Here is a 19,450-nt window from a genome sequence, read left to right as displayed (position 1 = left end):
ATGCATTTTGCGAAATACACGCACACACACACACACACACACACACGTACAAACTAATTTGGTGATGGCATAAATAAGTGATTCAGCTGAGTCTTCTGTTAGAACCAAATTAGTTCGCAAACGAGTGTAGTTCGCGGACGGTTTGGGTCCATGGAAAACCTGGAAGTGCGCTTACCCCTGATGAACTGGTGCACAGAAGACATTTGTCCAATGCTCCAGCTAAACTGGCCCAGAGGTCACCTCTTGTCTGAAGATGGCACAGATCAGACCACATTCCCTCATATGGCAAACTAACTGCTCTAGAGGACCCGTGCCCTGAGTAACACGCAGATTGTCATAGCCACAGGGCTGCAACCAAACTTAAATCTACATTGCACAATAAAGCACAAAAACAATGAATTTATCGGTTTTAAAGTAACCAAGCAGAAAAGTCTGTTCCATCTGCTACATCATAGTTTCGATGTGTTCAGCGAAAAGTCCACGCCATGTAACCGTATTTCTTCCGGAAACCTGAAAGCTTCAATGAAGGTTTGAGTAAGCCTTTAGCACTAGACCTGCGTTTATCCGTATTGTAAATGATTAGACGAACCTAGCCCAATCAACTGTAGTCATTCTTTCCATTAGTTTATCAGGTTAGACTGACTTCAATACATTACGGCTGACCGCAGATTTTATAACAAGATTTGAGAATTATGAGCTGAAAGATAGGTGTACCTTATTTTATCGGCGCCTTCGTTGCGAAAATATTCCAGAAATTAAAGTGCTTCAGATATGGGTGGGAAGGACCCATGCGCATGTTTCTATACTTGCTCTTATGTATTCACTGTCATGTATTGCAATCATTCCTAGCATGTCACACTTTTCCAGAAGTGTAAGATTTCACCCGAGCTAGCTGGTGCACTCGAGATATACTGAGCCGCAGTTGACGTGTTCCCTAATGACAAACCCAAGTGGCCCATGATGTAAAAAGAGAGCGTGCGTTTCTTCCTGGAATTTTTTTGCAATTCTCCGCGTATGCTGACTGATCGAGATGAGAACAGTGACGATTCCTCTTATAAGTAAGGTGGTTATTTTCTAACTCAAGGAATGACTGCACATCGGCTAGTCTCACTCCAATGCAAGTACTCTTATAAACATGCATTCTAAACTCAGGAAAGGAGTGCGTAGTCCAAGCCTCGGGTAGCAAGCACATGTATCCCTGCTCACAAGGATAAAACTAAACTAAACCTGAAGAAACAGGAATCTAGAATGTCAGTCTTTATACGGAAGTTTGAAAACGAAGTTCTTCATTTGGTCTGCTAATCAGCCATTAGAGCAAGTCCCAGAGTGAACAAAAATATGCCTGACTGAGACAAAATGGATAAATTTGCAACACAACTGATGTCATCTTCACATTTTTTGCCAAGACCAAACACTGCACCAGCACGTTAGAAACTGGAACACGTTCAGTTACACGTTCAACAGTCAGAACGAATAAAGAGAGATATCAAATGAAAAAGATCACTTAAAACCGCAGTATCCATTTAGATTTTTAGCCTCGTGGGAATTTGGGAATTCGACTACATACAAGGTGGCCTTTATTTAGGGATTTCAGCGACGCTTTCCTTCTGGTTTACATGTAATGGAGAGCTAACAAACATTAGCATGAGATAGTTGGGTTTTGTCTGTTCAAGCTGAGAGGAACAACTACGAACTACATTTTCACTCACTAATTCTCATAGACTAGGGAAACGTCAGGTGCTGGTTACACCCAACAAGTGTTTCTGTCTGTGGGAAGCTATGGAAGTATTTCCTCGTAGAGAAGTACTGTGTATTTTTCACAAATGCATTGTGTACTAACGGTTCAGTGATCAAGAACAGACTAAGTGCTTTGGCAAAACGAAAGCTAAATATATCAGTCCATAAGTCTGTACCTGAGTCGAAGTTCTTTGGCGAATATGAAACTAGAAATCCTGAAGTACACAAATGGGTTGGGGTTAAGGACAAAACGTGTTAAAAGGCGGATTGATTCTGGTAACGCACCTGCAAGGTAATATGCGAAGCTGATCCATTGGACGATAAGGTTCGATGCATATGGCGCACTGGTCCATATCGGAAAGAGTTTCCTGGAGTAAAGCAGACAGTAAACGGTTTAAAATGAGTCACAATCACGGTCCAACTTACGACAGAAACCGGAACATCATGAGTGATAAAAAACACTAAATATCGCCTGAAATCCTTAAGATACAGTGGACCTTTCGTGATCGGAAAAGATTGATGAAGATAATCGTAATTGTTCTCAACAATCGCCTTTACAGGGGAGGGCTGGTCTAGGCCTTTTTCAAGTACGTAATGAATGAACGTCAAGGATGCGACCCGCCTGCACTGCGACTGGTTTAAGACTCACATACTGCAGATTAGATCTGGGTCTATTCTAACGGGACTCTCTGACTTCATTAACCGTCGCGATTAACCGAAGAAAATCTCAAGGACAAGAATAGCAAGAAACTACTACATTGTTGTCATCTTGATAATTCAACCTATTATGGGCACTTTACGAACTCTATCCGCCACAATAAACGCAGTAAGGGAAAACAACAACTGTCTACCGAGGGCTAGATTCAGTTTTCTGAGAGCAAATGTGCACAGGCGACTGTGTTCACATTTCGCAGCAGAATGAAGCACACTTCAAATAATCGTTGCTTACGCCACTCAGTGATGACCAAGACCACCTACTTGTGTTGACCTAACGTAGTTTGTTTGTGGCGCGAGGACAGTCTAATTTGGCGACCTTACGCGATCGATATACACACTGAAGGAAAGGGGACAAATACTGACTGATATTTCTGGGGTTGGTGGCTGAAGGCGGATAGTGTTTTCACAGTTGGATGAACGAATGTGCATCCTTCCACAGATTGGATTTGAGGAAAACAATTCACACTAAGACTGTTGGAGCGAAAGCATCACAATAAAGGTTAAAGAAAGGATGGTAATCAAGACGCGAAAGTAAGTATCTTCCGTTATATCAGACGCCTATGATTGTCAGAAGTTGTATAAACTCGGTGAATGCTCGTCAACTCTAGGAAGGTCTTGTGGGTTAAAGAATGAGTTGGTAACCAGCGTGAATGATACTACTAGCGTTGCCCTCAATCGGTAGTACGATTTAAGATATCAGTAGATCGAGGAAGCTTATGCTGGTTTTGATAGAGAAATCTATATGGATTTTGTTCCACCATTTTTACGCGTCTTTTGATAGCTCCCGTTTCTTTATTTCCGCTCGCTTTCCCTTGTAACTTTGTGAACCTGTTAACCTTGAAATCACGCACCTAAGTTGACAACCCACACACGAACATAGTTACCTTACGGGTCTTGTGACATGAGATGGACGCTGGTGGGCTGGAACTTGCATGTCTATTTGGGTATTATCGGCTTATTGCCTGACGGGGCGAGATGGCTGAGTGGAGAATTAGAGTTGCGCTGAGTTAGGGCGCAAATTTACTGACCGTAAGGCTCGTGGTTCGAACCCGACCTCTGGCTCTCGACTTTCGCTGTCTAGGCTTGGGCAAACTGGCAGTATCCCAAACTTCGTGATTCATTCTGGCAGTGTGGCAGCTAGGCACTGAAAGGGTGCTACAGCTGAACGATTTCTTCTGAAGGATGTATGAAATCTGGTACAACTCCACAACCTGAGACTATCATTATCAGTACCGCGCTTAAGTCAACGAATTCGTAAATAAACCACCTTTTAGGTCCCGCGCATGAGTCAATATGGCTTCCTGGTTGCTAGTCGATATGGTGCGAAGGCTCCGAAAGTTCCCATTCAATAAAATTAGCGAAATACAAATTTGGTTTTGCTTTTTTCCCACTGTTGGTTCTTTCACAAAGTGATGGAACCAATCCTCACTCCTTAAGACATAACCTAAGACTAGCTCATGGGAATAACGATTCGTAAAAATATCGACTTTCGGTTCCCAAGAAGTACTCCTTAAGTATTGTTGTTAACGGTGAAGAAAGACACTTGTGATAGATGAAAAAGGACTACACACATGACAAACAAACAGGATTTCTTTTTGTGGCTGCCATTAGAACATAAAAAGCACCAAACTACCGACTAGCGGCGTCATTGTGAAGCTCATCAAACGACAGGATCCGCTATCACTGTTACTCTTTGGTGTCAGACAGCTAGCTTGATGCAGTGGAAGCATACCAATTCACTATGTATGTGATAAAAGTCTACTTTCGACTGTGGCCTCCGATTAGCACACGGTGGTGAAAACAGTTGAAGGAAATAAACATAGCAGACAACCAAGTAACCGTTTAAAACAGAAGTGTACCTTCTGTCACGGTGCACCCTTTTCTTTGAAAGACTCAGAAAAAGAACGCCGCGGTAGCAAAGTTAAGTCCGAAAAACAATGCATTGTGTAAAGTTCGGTCAACGCGTAACGATAGGACGGGAAACAATGCATTGCTTTCACCCGTGAGGATCACTTACAGGACACGCGAAATCAGGAAATGAATGTGTCGCGAAAGCAACTTTTGGCTCACCCAAGCTATGCGTGACTGAGCTCCTGATCTTTAGGAGCCATGTGCCGACAAGCATCAAACTACTGTACAAATTTGCTGGGAATTTCACTCAAGGTCGATTTGGCCCTATGTTGTAAATTATTCGTTTTTTATTCATGAACTCGTCATCCACCTAAAGAAACAGGGGTTTTCCACCAAAACACAATAGAAATTCTCTTGCAGTATCGATGGCTACCTCAGAATACATCACAATGTGTCCACAGCTGCCGACGCTTGTTAGGGGGCGGGTGGTCACAAATAGCCGTACACCGAGAGAGGACATGAAGACAAAGGATGGAAAAACGGACGAGCAAGAATGCACGGTCACAGGTTAGGCGTCTAGCTTATATTACTTCTGAAGAGACGTTAAGGGAGTTGGTTTAGGAGCATCGACCATCCTGACTACCGCCTTCCGAATTCTGAACATTCAATTCAGACTGAAGTATAAATAACCTCAGTTGAATCACGCCTATTGAACTTGTGTAGTCGATCGTTTTGTCATACGGCCATGAGGGTCGAAGATTTCGAATTGTTCGTTATGTAGAAACGTTCATATCAAAACACACCAATAACATATCAGTAATCCTCACTCAAAGATTTATGCAAGCAAAATGAACAACAGAGGAAGGAGGGAATAGAGGATAAACCTAATTCAGTGAATGGTTCTTATACACAGTAGCCGGGGTTATCACACAGTCAGCTTTACCATCGATAAAGTTCGCTAGCAATTTCTTCTGATTGTGCAAATCCTTGGGATACTCACATTTTAGTCTCACAGCGGCAGTTGAATTAAATTGGAAATCCTGTTGTAACTCATGCTTAGACGACCATAAACTATGGTCTCTCTTTGTGCAGTCCAGATATTCACCGTCCATAGGATATGGTTGAATGCCCAGAGAGCAACAACATCCTCTACGGATTCGCTCAGTCAAAATTATATATGCTACAACCACCAACACACACGACCAGCGAGTGGACCGTTTGGAATCCAGAAAAAGGGGAACATGGACCAAAAATGATTTGCTATGACAGAGGACGTGCGCACAAACACGGACGTTACAGGACCTGTCACAGATCAAGCTGTACGTAGAACTTATCCCTCCATACGGTGGTCTGTGACACATCGATTCGGCGAAGTGGAATCTCGTGAAGTAGGCTATGCAAGTAAACAAAATGACTAATTGGGTGTTTTCGGTAAAGACTCATATGAACCGAAAGGGAAAGACTAAAAGGACGACGAAAACAATGACGAAGATGACACAGTAAGAGACTCGCGCATGACACAAAAGCGCTGCCACCAATCGATATACATACACATGGGAAGAACAAAGCGGTAGAAGCTTCAGCGGGGTTTGTATACCTGCTGATCAATGTAACCAAGATAGATGGGATGAGAGACAACTAGCTGACCAGCAACCCTGCCGTCTGCCACTTGCCTGGTGTGCAGACGGGCGGACAGTAATGGTGACAAGCACGTACACTTGAAAAACAAAAACCCCATCTGTCTGAGTCGAGGTTGTTGTTAAGGTTACCGTGTTGGTGGTTGTGTTCACAAGCACATAGTGTACGTTCGTCATGAAAACATGTTTCGTCTTGTGGATAAGCTGAACGGGAAATAAATTGGAGACAACTCCCGCAGTGATAGACGCTTCAGGTTCTGCTGTCTCGGTACGCAGTGGCCACTCACACAATAGGCTATCGTTGTGGAAACTTAAGTAGTTCAGATGAACTTCCCGATGACCAACAGAACCCATATCGTAATCAAAATAATCACATTGCCAGAACACTAGTCAACACAAGACCCTTTTGAAATACACAGAACCCGGATGATTCTTAGAAGCAATAAAAAAATATGCATGGTGCCATTTTAAGCACGCGTTAACTTTAAGAGCAATTAGATCACTGAGACGTTAAGACTTCATTATCATTTACAGAAACTATGGATAATATACTCATAAGTCGAACATATCCTCAGAGATTTGAGAAATAAAAACGGAGCTTCAGAAGCCAAAGTTTGTAACATCAACCTCTCGATCGGTACTCGAACGTTACAGGTCCGCGCTCCTGAGTCCTACTGAATTCCGCGATTCATGTGGTTTCAACAAAAATGTCGGATCTACTATTTCATGTTTCACACAATACCCACAACCTTGCTCCTAATCGAAACTCAAAGATCCGAAGACGATTTCACGCGCGTTGAGATTGATATTTATTGCATTAAATTTGTGCCTACGAGGCTCCTGGATACACTCACACTTCTGACAGTTAGTGGGATCCAGATTGTCTGACTATGTACTGATTCAGAGATCGCAGCGAGCTACCAGTGGACTCCCTTTTCCAAGTTTTTTTCCCGGGCGGGATTTTTTCGGACCAATTAGCATGGCTTGTATGAATGGAGGTGCAACGCCAACGATTATAAAATATCCAAGTAGCTAAGCGAAGTTAACATCAATGGATTATTCATTGCCAGAGTGTTATAAATCATGCGACGATGCGATGTGATGCAATGACTGCGGTGTATACGAGTCGTCCATGTTGGTCAAGGTATGGAGTTCGGATTGGACGACTCGGAACAACTCCTTACTCATTATTTGCTGCTAATGATGTCAAAAATCTTACCCTGAATTGACACTTTCCTCCAACAAACTCCACCTATTCCAAGTCTGTCATGTTATCCTCCCCCAGTGTCTGATTGACGGACTCGCGTCTCGGCTATTCTTTGAGCCATTAACTAAAAAAACTGCTCCTTACTGTATTCTTTGAGCATTAACTAAAAAAACTGCTCCTTACCTTACTGTTTTCGGCTGCGACGCTTTAGAACTCGATTCAGAGGCTCCATAACCAAGCCATTACTTATTTGTGTTTGTCTGCCGTCTGTATTTTAATTACAGAGTGTCCATAGCAACAGACATTCTGTTTCTCCAAATGCAAAATGGAAGATAAATCACTTACCTTATCGCCTGGATGTAATGTCTTCACTGGAATTCGCGCGACTGCCTTTTTTGCAAGTTCAGCCAAACGACGCTACAAAGCAGGCAGTAAGTGATAGAAAGATGGAGGTCATAAATATAGCAGAAACTAGTTGAACGAACGTAAAACAAAAAGAATTGTGGGTACAATGAGCGACGTATGAACATCTGGAATTTGCGTTGACAAACACCAATCCGTTGTTAAGTTTCAGTTGAAACTATCTACCAATTGTACGCAGTAACTTATTCTCCTAAGGACAGAACAAATTTGAAGCATTTTCTAATAAAGCAAAAGCATGTCCAGATAACATATGAACTCCACAGCAATATTATCCGACAGCAGATGTTTTGAGAATACTCCCCCCAAAGAATATAGTGTTGCAAAACCGAGTAGGAATCACCAGATGGATAGCGGAAGCATAAGTCTGAGAAAACCGAAGTCATTTTTTTGTGGAAGCAAGCGGAACAATTCATCGGAAGAAGAAGGATGAGTGTCGCATAATTATATTGCATGCCACAGTAATTTAAATCAATCAATTTAACAGCTATAAATCGTGTGCCATAGACACGCTGGTTCCAGCTGCTACAGTTCCGATCACCAGAAAAAAAGAAAGTGGAATAAAAAGCCAAGCCTTGGAGGCGAAGGTATACCCAATTCATGCGGAAACTGGGTAGCTACGCATTGAAGGCGACAGCTTTGATGCACGAGCGCCATTGACTGCACGATTGGGCCGTTTCCGCTGTCAATAATCACTGGTGATTTGAGTCCCGGGGTCCCCATCCAGGGACGCGGCAGTTACCCACCCACTGGTTAGTGTTTTCGCACTTCATTGCCAGGTCATACATTGTCCACCTCTCGGTCGCTTCCACTCAGCACAGGGCTGGGCGAAAAGAGCTCTGCGAGGCAGACGATCTTCTGGCATGCGTAGTATATGATCCAACCAGCGCAGCCTACGAAGCCTGAGTAATTCATCTATCGCGGGAGAATTCCCTCTTCCTAAGAACATTTGGCGTACCTCAGCATTATTAATGCGAAACAGAATGGGTCTGTAGGGGCATGTGTTGTGACAGAGATTTCGATAGTCGCCTACCTGATATTCCCGCAGTTTTCCCCTTTCTTCTATTCCAACCCCGTCCTTAGATTCATATGATAAATGCTGTTCATCCATAAGCAACCTCGTCTATTTGAAACCCAAAAACGTGGAAGTCAGTCGTGTGCTTGCGGCCACAGCAAGGTTTCCAGTGTACGATTCCCGACCGATTGGTTTAACCGGTAAGATTCGACGACGATCCGTATGCACACTCCCGATGGACTGAATGTTTTTTATCTGTGTTTGATCACGTGGTGACATTACCGAACCATCCTTAGAGGGCCAACTAACTAGGGACACAGAAGGGCAACCAGAGTCTAAAACTTGATACGGATGACTGGAGGATAAGACTGGTATCCCAACCAGGACAGCTGGAGTGGCGAACCACACAACTTTCCTGCATGTCGAACAGAAGCACTTCCTCGGACCGCCAAATGGCACAGCCAAACCTGCCATCGATGAACTCCGATTGTTGTGAGATTTACCTCCAAGCACCAGTAAATAACAGTTAGCTTAGCGAAATACACTCATTTGTGAACAAGTTCGGCTTTGGGAGAGGCTCTCCTGGGACTCAACTAAATCCCTCGCCTACGATGCAGTGTATTACATATGAACAGTTGATTTTTTGTGTCACTCCCAGAAAAAATATTCAACGAAACGAAACAAGCTGTCCCACCGGTTCGCACGATATAAAATTCACTCGAACATTTAAGATCGGAGCTCGAAAGTAATGATAATCTCAACCTCTCCTCGTTGGAATTGATGCATCACATATGATCACAATCGCAACGCTGCCTCCGGGGGAAGGAAACTTTGCATTCATCTTTCGGTCTCCTGCATGAAAACATTCCAATAACGGAAAAGGTCGTCCAGTCCATAAGAAGGTGGAGATATTGCCTTCTTTGCAATCACTTTAAACTTTCCAATAATCAACGGTCAATGTCTTACATGTATACTGCAACACGCGATGAAAATAATGGGTGATAAAGTACTGCGCTGAGGAACTGCTGAGGAACGCCGTTGGAGTACTGTAAGAAGCATATCATCGGCAATGCGTTACCTCTCAGATATCGTAGGTAACTTCTGAACCACATATGACGGAACAGGCATTCGCTTAGATCAATATAGTTTCCACAGAGCAATATATGTAAAACTGTTTAAAGAAATTCAACCACTAGGAGCCTTAGCATGTACTTTGAAGGCCCGTCACCTATAATCTGTCTATAAATATCGATAAGTATTCCGTCTCTTCCGCATTTACTTACACCCATTATTGGATATCCTGTTATTCATTCGCTCCGTTTTTTGAGTTTAGCTGTATTCATTGCGATCACTACCCATTTGTCGTGTCTGCCGTATTCGAAAACTCCCTTAACAACAAACATACAGCATATAGCGGAATTGCTTACAATCCTCAGGGCTAAACGGCACCTTCTGGAAGGCCACCACTTTCGATCAGAAGTCTCGAAGACTTGAGTTTAGTGTATTCATTGCGATCACTACCCATTTGTCGTGTCTGCCGTATTCGAAAACTCCCTTAACAACAAACATACAGCATATAGCGGAATTGCTTACAATCCTCAGGGCTAAACGGCACCTTCTGGAAGGCCACCACTTTCGATCAGAAGTCTCGAAGACCCCGTGTTAACCACTCAGAACCCTTCCTGTTCGGCCCGCTTCATTTTATTCGGGACTCGCAATGCACCGCAACAAATGCCACGCCTTATGGGGATGTTTAATCATGTGCGAAGCTACAACAGATTCTGACATTGACACAGTGCCGGTGGAGGTCAAATGAGCGTTGTCTTGGATTAGCCGAAAAATGGAGAACACTTAGTGGAGATGCTGTTCGCTACAATGGTGATTACGTTTAACCACCTTAGACGGAAAAAGTGAACACTACTAAGATCACTTGTTATTCTTTCCATGCGTTACCTCCAAGTCAAGCTTCGTTCACTCCCGATTCTCTCCCCGTCTGAGTAAACTTCAAAAAAACAAAGTATAAGGAAGCAATGGATCACCTAGAATATGATCAACCTGGACGAGTCAGCGCCGTATCGCATCATCAAGTGGATGAGCACTCGGTTCCCCAGCGAAAGCCATTCGAAGCGCTTGAGAACTGCTAACTCGGTGTTCCTATGCTACACTCGCAACGCTTCGAGGGTACGGTGATCGCTGTTAGTCGTTTTGTCTTCAAAGACAGTGATCACGTTCCACAACCATAAAGCATTGCCTCATGCACATCTGCGTTGCCCTCAACGACAAGCTAACGTTATACCATTACTAAAGGTGTATATGCTGAATAAAGGCAGAACGGGACGTAGACTTCCTAGCATTCGCCTTTGGTAGTATTACTGTGAACTGAAGAAATACAACTATCCGGATAGGTGGATCTAACACTTTGTGGGCCTCCTAAGGTCACCAGTAGACTTGGCGCTATACACATCCAGTCCGTTACTGCTGTCAAGGAATACAGAACGACTAATATTCAAGTGCGAAATTATGATAATGTTCGCCAGAAGAAACTTTCATTGTTTTGACACGATGAAGGGGAGTCCACCCATCCGCTCATAAAAAGAAACAAATTCCAGAAAATGAGTAGTGTCGCTTTGACGTCCAAGTTTATTATGCCGATTGAATTCGACCAGTTCTCCGTCGAATAGGCAGCATACGAATGGATTGTCAAAAACAAAGTGACATGAAAATACGTGGAAAGATGAGTTGAATATGTACTTACTGACACGCGTTCTTTGCTGTGGAGATATCGGAAACGCTGCACATAGTAAAAGACCAACCAAGCCAAGCTGATAACCATGAGAAGAACGAAGGATACGGCCACAAAGAGAACAGAAGAACGATTAAGCAGCGCTTCTTCGGCACCAGGGTGGCTGTTAGGACTAGGTGGTGTAGAGATCTCAATGATGACCCGAGCACCCGCACCATCCACCTCCAAGCCGGATGGCCGCTTCGTTGTTGTAGTGGTAAACAAATTACCACGCAAGGAGAGTTCACGCGAGTCGAGTGGTGATTTGGCAATCGAGCCCACTCCATAATTCCGTGGTACTGGGGCACCCGTTGTACTGGTGTTAGTAATGAGGGTAGTTGTGTTCCATGACCGAGAGATGTGAATATCGGATCCATTGGGCGGAGTTCGAACCAAGGCCATTCGAACAGGGGTAACTGGCTGATTTAGTGTGTCACTCAGTCGCATCGGGTCAGCGTGTGTATTTAAGGGCTAGAGAAGTGGTAAATGCATCAAACCATCTCAGATGATCACAAGTAGTGTCCGAGAACATACTTGTTCTTAATCTGAAACGAGGAAGATAAAAGTTTGTTGGGTTAGGTTAAAGAAATAGTAGTCCAAGTGTGCGTAAGACTGATACGAAAAATCCGCTCAGTTTGACGTTCTCGAAATATCTTTACATTACTGTAGTCCAGGCCCACAGAGGGTGCGGCTGCTGGCAAGGTAAGATGAACAATTCGATCAATCGATTCATCAGCTATAAACCATGTTAAGGGTACACTGGTTATATCTGCTACAGTTTCGATCACCGGAAAGTGGAGGAGCATAGAAGGTACAGCAAAGCATTGGAGGCGATGGCATGTTCAGTCAGTTCGGGAACTGGATAGCTACATATTGAAGACAATAGCTTAGATGCATGAGCACCACTGACTGCATTCGTGTCACTAACCATTGGCGAGTTTAGTCCCAGGGTCTGCATTCAGGGGGGAGTAGTTGTCGACTCAACTCAGTTTACTGGTTAAACTTCTGATGCTTCGTTTCCGGTCATGCACTGTTCATCTCTTGGTCCCTTCCACCCAGAAGAGGGCTGGGAGGAAGAAGCTCTGCCAGAGAGACGGTGCTGTGACCAGCGCAACCTCTGAGACGCGAATAATTCGTCTATCGCGGGAAATTTCCTTCTTCCTAAAGCCATCTGACTGTTAGGAGGACTGCCTAAAAACGAGCGAATCCGCTCTGCTAACGATCTCTCTTGCATACTGAAAACATGTTTCTACAATTCAGCACTCATTGACATACTATTAGATTTTTAGCGCTATTTATACTCTGGTTCACTTGAATTCCATATCGCGGAACGATCCACTTGTCTGCCGTATAACTTCTTTGAAGTTGTTTGTCTTCTCCGTTCCGGTGGACTGACGAGTCTGGATGATACATTATCCAGAGGACATAATGCTGGCGACGGAAACCCAACGTAAACACAATCCCGTCAATTTCAGCTGAGGCTTTCAAAACAATCCCTCAATAACAAAAAGCACAGTTCAAACAATCACAATCCCGACCAATTCAGTCTCCTTCTGAAGCTATTAGACTGCAGACATCAGTTCCATTTCAAAGTGGCACTTCATTTTTCGCGTCTTCGGTAATTGATGACAATGTGGTCGATTGGTCTGAAGCTACTGCAGACATCAGTTCCATTTCAAAGTGGCACTTCGTTTTTCGCGTCTTCGGTAATTGATGACAATGTGGTCGATTGGAGTGGAGTTCCGGTATGCCGTTGGAGGACACCATGTGGCCAGACGAATTCGGCTATTTCGGAAGTTAGTACTGCATAAAAACAGCCTGCGGTCAGCGCACAGCTGAAGCAATAGCTCCCTATTGTCCGTACGTACCGAGTCCAATCCATATCGACCTAATTGAGTCTCAGAAACGCTAAGCCTTCCTAGTTGTGCATTCATATCTCCGGCAAACACCACAATGTCTGAGCTTTCAGCTCGCCGCAGCAGGGCATTCTGCGTGTCAAAACCTGTCTTTGACGGCGTCGGGGCTACAGTTGATTGGGGTGCAGGCAGACACGATAAACAGACATCTACCAACTTCCCGATTGTGAGACTCCATCAAATACGTTGCCAGACGAACCGCACAGAGGCGACTATCAACAGGTATCCAGTCAAGCAAGGATACTTTCATCCGGCCGCAGCAGACTCTGCATCGCTAGGGATACGCAGCCCGAAGTGAGTGGAGACTGATGGGGCGGTTAGCTCAATCACTGTGCCTGGATCCTGTATTCTTGTTTCTGAGACAGCACACATCAATGCCAAGCGAGTGCAGTGTGAGAGCGAGAGCAGTTTATTGTCTTGCTTGCTTCAGAGTGCGGACATTGAAGGCGGTCAGACAGACTGAGTGTCAAGGATTGAAGAGTGATTCGGAGATACCTAAGGATGTCGGCGCTATGTGACGAGCAGATGCCGCACGCGAAACCGATCCAAGACGAACGGAGTCATCGGTCCTAAGTGAAGGGCCTACAAGAGGAGAGTTATTAATGGGTGGGTAGAGGGGGAAGAAAAATTATGTGAGAAAGAAAGAAGGGAGGCGTCAGCAGTAGCCTGTTTTCGCTTACCCACCCTGCTGTATGCAGCAAGTATTGCGACCCTGCTGATGGCACCACGTGACGGCCGATGCGGTGTGTTTATTTGTATATGTGCAATTCTTAGTTGTACGTGGACTGGGATACTGTCAGGGCGCCCACGATGACCGATGATCGTTCATCTGTAACGCCCATTCGGTGCACAGCTGCCACGCCATCAAAAGAAGTGCGGAGGCTGAGATACTGCCAGTTTGCCCAAGCCTAGACAGGGGAATTCGAGAGACGATCGGGTTCGAACCACGGACCTCCTGGTCAGTAAATTCGCGTTCTAACCACTTACGCCATCTTAACCCAGGGCTCCCACACCTAGAGAGGGGGACGATTAGGGTGTTCAACCAAAGCTTTTGGCTGTAAAGCCTAACCGCGAGGTTCTGGTGTTTGGCAGTGAATGAAAATGCATTGCCGTTTCTACGGAACAAGTCGCCACAGGTTCCAAACCCTAGCCTGGAGGACCAGGAGACCGTGTTTTTCAGACGTCTAACCACTGACCAATCTGGAATGGGAGACTCTGAGTATCGCGAGGACACATCCCAGTATAGCTCAGTGGGTCGCTGAGGTGAGCGAACCGCCACACCACGGTAGAGTCCAGTCTCTTCGTGACGGGCCCCCGGGATTACAGAGTGATGTTCCTAAACAACTTCATTTTTGACATCCCGATATTAACCGCATGAACGCGCTAACACGTAGTTACGTCTACTGACCGAGCATGAATAAGCAGTTAGAACTTGTACACAAGTGTTCAAAATGCCAACCATCCGCAAAATCCCCTCAGGAAACAAACTTATGTTCATGGCAAATGCCAGAAAATCCATGGTCGCGACTTCATGTTGATTTTGCGGGACAAATCAATGACCAACAACATCTGATCCAAGTGACCAGAAGTGTTCAGTATGAACCATGCTGCTGCTTGTGCTGCCATTCAAAGCTACATGTGTTTAACCAGTTTGGAGCTCCAAGCATTATTGTCTGAAGACGGCATTGCATCCACGCCTGCTGAATTTTCTGCTTTGTGTCAAGAAAATAGCATACAACATATGCGATCACCACCGTTCCATTCACAATCAAGTGGCGAAGTGGAAAGACTTGTGGACACTTTCAAACGCGCACTCCTGAAACTCAAAGGATAGGGGACCATATTGGAAATCATCGAGACATTTCTGCTGAATTACAGGGCGACACCAAATGTTAGCGCTCCACATGGTACGTCCCCGGCGGAAGTACTTATAAACCGGAAGATCTGTTTATCCGTTGACGTCATCCGTCCAACACATTTGCCAACCGGTAAAAACACAAATATGAAAGTTCAGTTCCACCGGCGTCGCGGTGCTGTAATATATTTATACCCAACCAACCTGTGCTAGTAAAAGACTATCAAGGTGGTATGGAAAAGTGGGCACAAGGTATAATTGTGCGCCGTGCTGGAAGAGTTGTTTGAGGTAAAAGTAGGCTCCACTATCTAAGTCCGTCATGCTACGTTCTTCCTATCTTCCAGCGACAGCTACACTCGATCCTGTTGTTCTACTGGAGATTCTTCTCGACACATCCGAATTGTCTCAAATGCTAAAATCCCCACAGCCGATGAATTAACCAGTAGTTTCCAAAAGTTGCGCACCTAGAAGATGGACGGAGCGAATACGAAGGCCCGTCATACCAATGCGAATCAACCCTCAGCAGCAGTCCTACGACGAAATGCACTAAAGAAAAGGTGTTAAAAAGATTGCCTCCAAACGAACAAATCAGCTTTGCTAACTGTTTGTCTCGTATACCGAAACTCTGTTTCCATGTTTCAGCCTCTCAGTGACATCCTATTGGACTGTTAGCTCTTTTTATATTCTGGTTCAGTGGGATTCCATATTGCGGAACGATCCATTTGTTTACGTTAAAACTCCATCGGAGTTAATTGTCTTCTCCATTCCGGCGAACCGACGAGTTAGACAGATACATTATCAAGAGGATATAACCCTGGTGTACCTAAGTACTGCTAATCCGATGCTTACACCAGACCCAGCCAATTCCTCAGTGACATTGATGGTCAAACACTGACAATTTTCTTATGTCCTCTGTGCTTAGAAGTCGCGTTTTAGATCCATAAACTAGGTAACCGAGGTTGGCAAGAGCTGTCAAGGATGAACGGAGAAGTGCAGAAGATAAAAACGAGAATCAGCTTCGACATCGTCTGTGGTACGTCTATCGGGGAGTGGACAACGACGACAACCATGCGTTGTCCGGGAATCTCAAAATAGTTGCCGGATCACCATGATATAGTTTTAGGGTGGTAGTATACCGAAGACTGAGACGATTTGTAGTGACGTTGGGAATAGATGGCACCTAAGGCATGTGAGGCACTGCGACAGAGTGAATATAGGAAGAGGCGGTGAAAAATCTGAACTAGGTGGCCGAGAAAGTTGTCGGACGCTCCTCCAACGACTCCATTAGGTCACCCAATATGGGACACGGTGATTCATGCGCGACCTTTTTTCGATATAACGACTTCATTGGGAAATGTGCTGAGTCCTATTTGTCAGTGTCTCTTGTCTTCATTAACGAGGGACGTTTAGTAGTCCCTAGGAGTAGTATATTTATCCATGGGCCGCGCGTGTCTTTGAAACAGCCGGTAAGGGAAAGCTGTTTTTGACAATCCATGCACTCTCAGTACTTTCTGACTGCAGCTGGATATGGCAGGTTGCACAACGGCAGATGGTAAAACCCATCATGTCTTCTGGTTATTGGTTTTTTATTCCTGGTCACAGTCCTGCCATCCAGTTTACAGATCTGCTTCAAACTCTGTTGAACGAAAAAGTAAGCACAATAACCCGCTCATTAAAACCCACGTTTCCTTGCTTTTGGAAGGAAACGTTTAGGTGTTTATATAAGTTGGTTAATTGCCTAACGTGTATTGTAATTTGACACTTGCAAGCGGGTGCCTTCAGTGTGAGAAACGTATGCAAAGGTCAACTATAGATTTTGAACCGAACTGAGACTTCGCAATTCGCCAACTACTTCCATTCTGATTGCACGAATACTGAGTCATCTCGCCTCTAACATGATTTCACATTATAGACAAGTTGTTTAAAATGAAGATGGCGTGAAGGACATCCGTAATTGATTGGCTGAAAGTGTAGCCGAAACAGCATAGTAATCATGATTCGTGGGACTACAAACTGCATGCCACATCAGCTGCTAAGACATTAAAACTTCGACTTACTTGCAGCATAAAACAGGACAGGTGGGCAAAAATAGGCTACTGTCGATGTTTCCCTTCTTTTCCTTTCACACGGAATTATCTACCACTCCATGCAATTCATAATGGTCCCCTTGTAGGTCCATCCGCTGAGAATGCCGAACTGTTCACTGACCTTAGCCGCTATATCTCTGAGCTAGTCGACAACCACGAACATCACAAAATGAACCTAAAAGGCCCCACGGTCATCATTGTTCGCACTCCGAAAGAATTGGGACAAAACGATGTCACTTCTGGTACGCTGGAATCGCTTACCATTGATGTGTGCTGCGTATCAGGAGCAGGAATACAAGATCCAAGCTAACTGCTCTACTCTGTTCGTTTCAGACCGCGCAAACCTGGAGACCTAGAGGCCGTTGCGACCGGATGTGCGGAAGCCGGCATTGTACTGAGTCACCCAGAAGAAGGATCCTTCCTTGACCGATGACTGTCAACTGTGCGTATAATCCGGTATCGTCCGTGAATGACTGCGAGGCTGACCGTTGTATTCATCGTGCACACTTACACCCAACCTGAACCTCCGTGCAGACACCTTCTCGGAGATATTTTTTTGGTAGCATGGTAAAGCTGAAATTCCATTCGGTGGTCGATGGGGAACCATAGCTGCATATGGCATAGCATCCGCTACATTGAAATCCTAATCCTTATTCGCTAACCTTGCTGCGAATTGGAAACCCATCATTAGGAATTCCCATCGTCATAAATCGGAGGAGGAACAAGTCGTAATAACCGATGTAGAACAAATGCGCCCCGATCCATAATTGGAGCACCCAAATCTCCATGCAGAGCACAAGTTATCGTAGCGCGCAACACGGACAAGGGGAGGTGCATGGTCATAGACTACAGCCAGACCTTTAATCGCTGTACCTACCTTGATCTTACACTAGACCTCCAGGCTGCAATAATGGAGCCAGATAAGCCGTCCACTTCATTCCAAGCCAAGGTGCATCACTTTAGGAGCGACAAACGAGATTGCACGCCTCAAGAAAACGATAAGCGACGTTAAAAAAGCCGAAGACATCACCTGCAGCACAACGCCAGCTGAACATGGCCGTAACCTTAAGTATATTCTCGACTTTGTTAAAGCACATTACTTTGAACAACGCAAAGAGCATCTTCGCGACTGAAGAGGTTACTTTCCTATGTTACAAAGAGTGCAAAGGTAATACCAAACGACCCAGAACACATTCGCCCTATAAGAAGACTCCCAATCCCATGGAACGGAAAATCTCGGCAAAGAGACATGTATCTGCCCACCTACTGCTCACAGTGGATAGCTGCGTTTTCGGACAAAATTAACCATTAAGTTGAAAGCAATTTTTCCAATGTCGGAAAGTGTTCAAGAATCATTCGAGAACCTTAACCACGAACTGAAGAAGGTTGAAGCGGTGTGGTCTTCACCGACCACAGTTGCACATTGCAGTAAAATGATATATAAGAAACCCATTGAAAAAGCCCTCCGTGTAGCTACATACTATGAAAGGATCATTTTCCTTGTAATAAATTGCCATGAGGCAACTTGGTAAACTGCTTGCACCCGTGGAAAGCTGTCTATCGACCTACTTTTCCCGATGAAACCCCGCAAAACAGCCACACCCGCATTACCCAACCGGGACGCTGCAACGGACGATAGGGCCAACTCGACAGTAATTGGCCAAGCCAATAATAGTGCCCAAACTCGAAATACCATTGGCCAACAACCTCCGACACCGGTGTATTAGATTAACAACCACCGTTAATGCCACATCTTGTGTAATGAACATGCTTGTACTTATGAACAGCGTAGTTCAAGCTGAAAACCGGTTGCTCACGTCGGATGCCATTTTTACCGACTTCTCAAGTGCATTCGGTCAAGTATCAAGTGTTCCATGGCCCCTGTGGCGTTTTGTACCTTTATTTAGCTTCCATTATAACACTACGTATTTCATCAATTGCATAATCGTTTTTTGTTTAAATACGGAAAACTACAAAAACGCGCACTTGTACGATTTCATATAATACAAGCGTGGTCATGTGCTTCGACTCTCCTGATTTCGCTCGCGCTTGCAGCGGTCACTCGCGAGTCTCATGTGCTAACTCTGGTATCAAAGCATTTCAAACCATCTGTTGATTCCGCCTGCGAATCAGCGGTGACCAGCGGTAACTTTCCTTGTTTTCTGACTACTCATGAGTAACGTGACTCACATCTGTTTATTATGACACCGTTTCGTTTCTTTGCTC

At 44.7% G+C, this 19,450-nt stretch overlaps 2 protein-coding genes across 2 annotated transcripts in view; one reads left to right on the top strand and one right to left on the bottom strand.

Annotated features, from left to right (window-relative positions):
- T265_07540 (hypothetical protein) overlaps window positions 1-3,806 on the top strand; it is a gene marked incomplete at both ends in the record, with an annotated part of 101,374 nt that extends 97,568 nt beyond the window's left edge. Inside the window, one exon of the mRNA XM_009173085.1 lies at window positions 3,729-3,806. Within this exon, the coding sequence (XP_009171349.1) occupies window positions 3,729-3,806 (78 nt within the window). The remainder of the gene's footprint in view (window positions 1-3,728) is intronic.
- The window catches only part of T265_07539 (hypothetical protein), a gene marked incomplete at both ends in the record, with an annotated part of 29,669 nt that extends 10,800 nt beyond the window's left edge, over window positions 1-18,869 (bottom strand). The window contains 4 exons of the mRNA XM_009173084.1: window positions 2,023-2,105; window positions 7,495-7,566; window positions 11,340-11,911; window positions 18,794-18,869. Coding sequence (XP_009171348.1) covers window positions 2,023-2,105; window positions 7,495-7,566; window positions 11,340-11,813 — 629 coding nt within the window. The remainder of the gene's footprint in view (window positions 1-2,022; window positions 2,106-7,494; window positions 7,567-11,339; window positions 11,912-18,793) is intronic.
- Between the last annotated feature and the right edge of the window lie 581 nt (window positions 18,870-19,450).

This window comes from Opisthorchis viverrini, assembly GCF_000715545.1.
Source record: "Opisthorchis viverrini unplaced genomic scaffold opera_v5_172, whole genome shotgun sequence".
Taxonomy (NCBI): domain Eukaryota; kingdom Metazoa; phylum Platyhelminthes; class Trematoda; order Opisthorchiida; family Opisthorchiidae; genus Opisthorchis; species Opisthorchis viverrini.
Note: the sequence above shows the minus strand (reverse complement) of the source record. Positions and strands in the feature narration are given on the sequence as shown.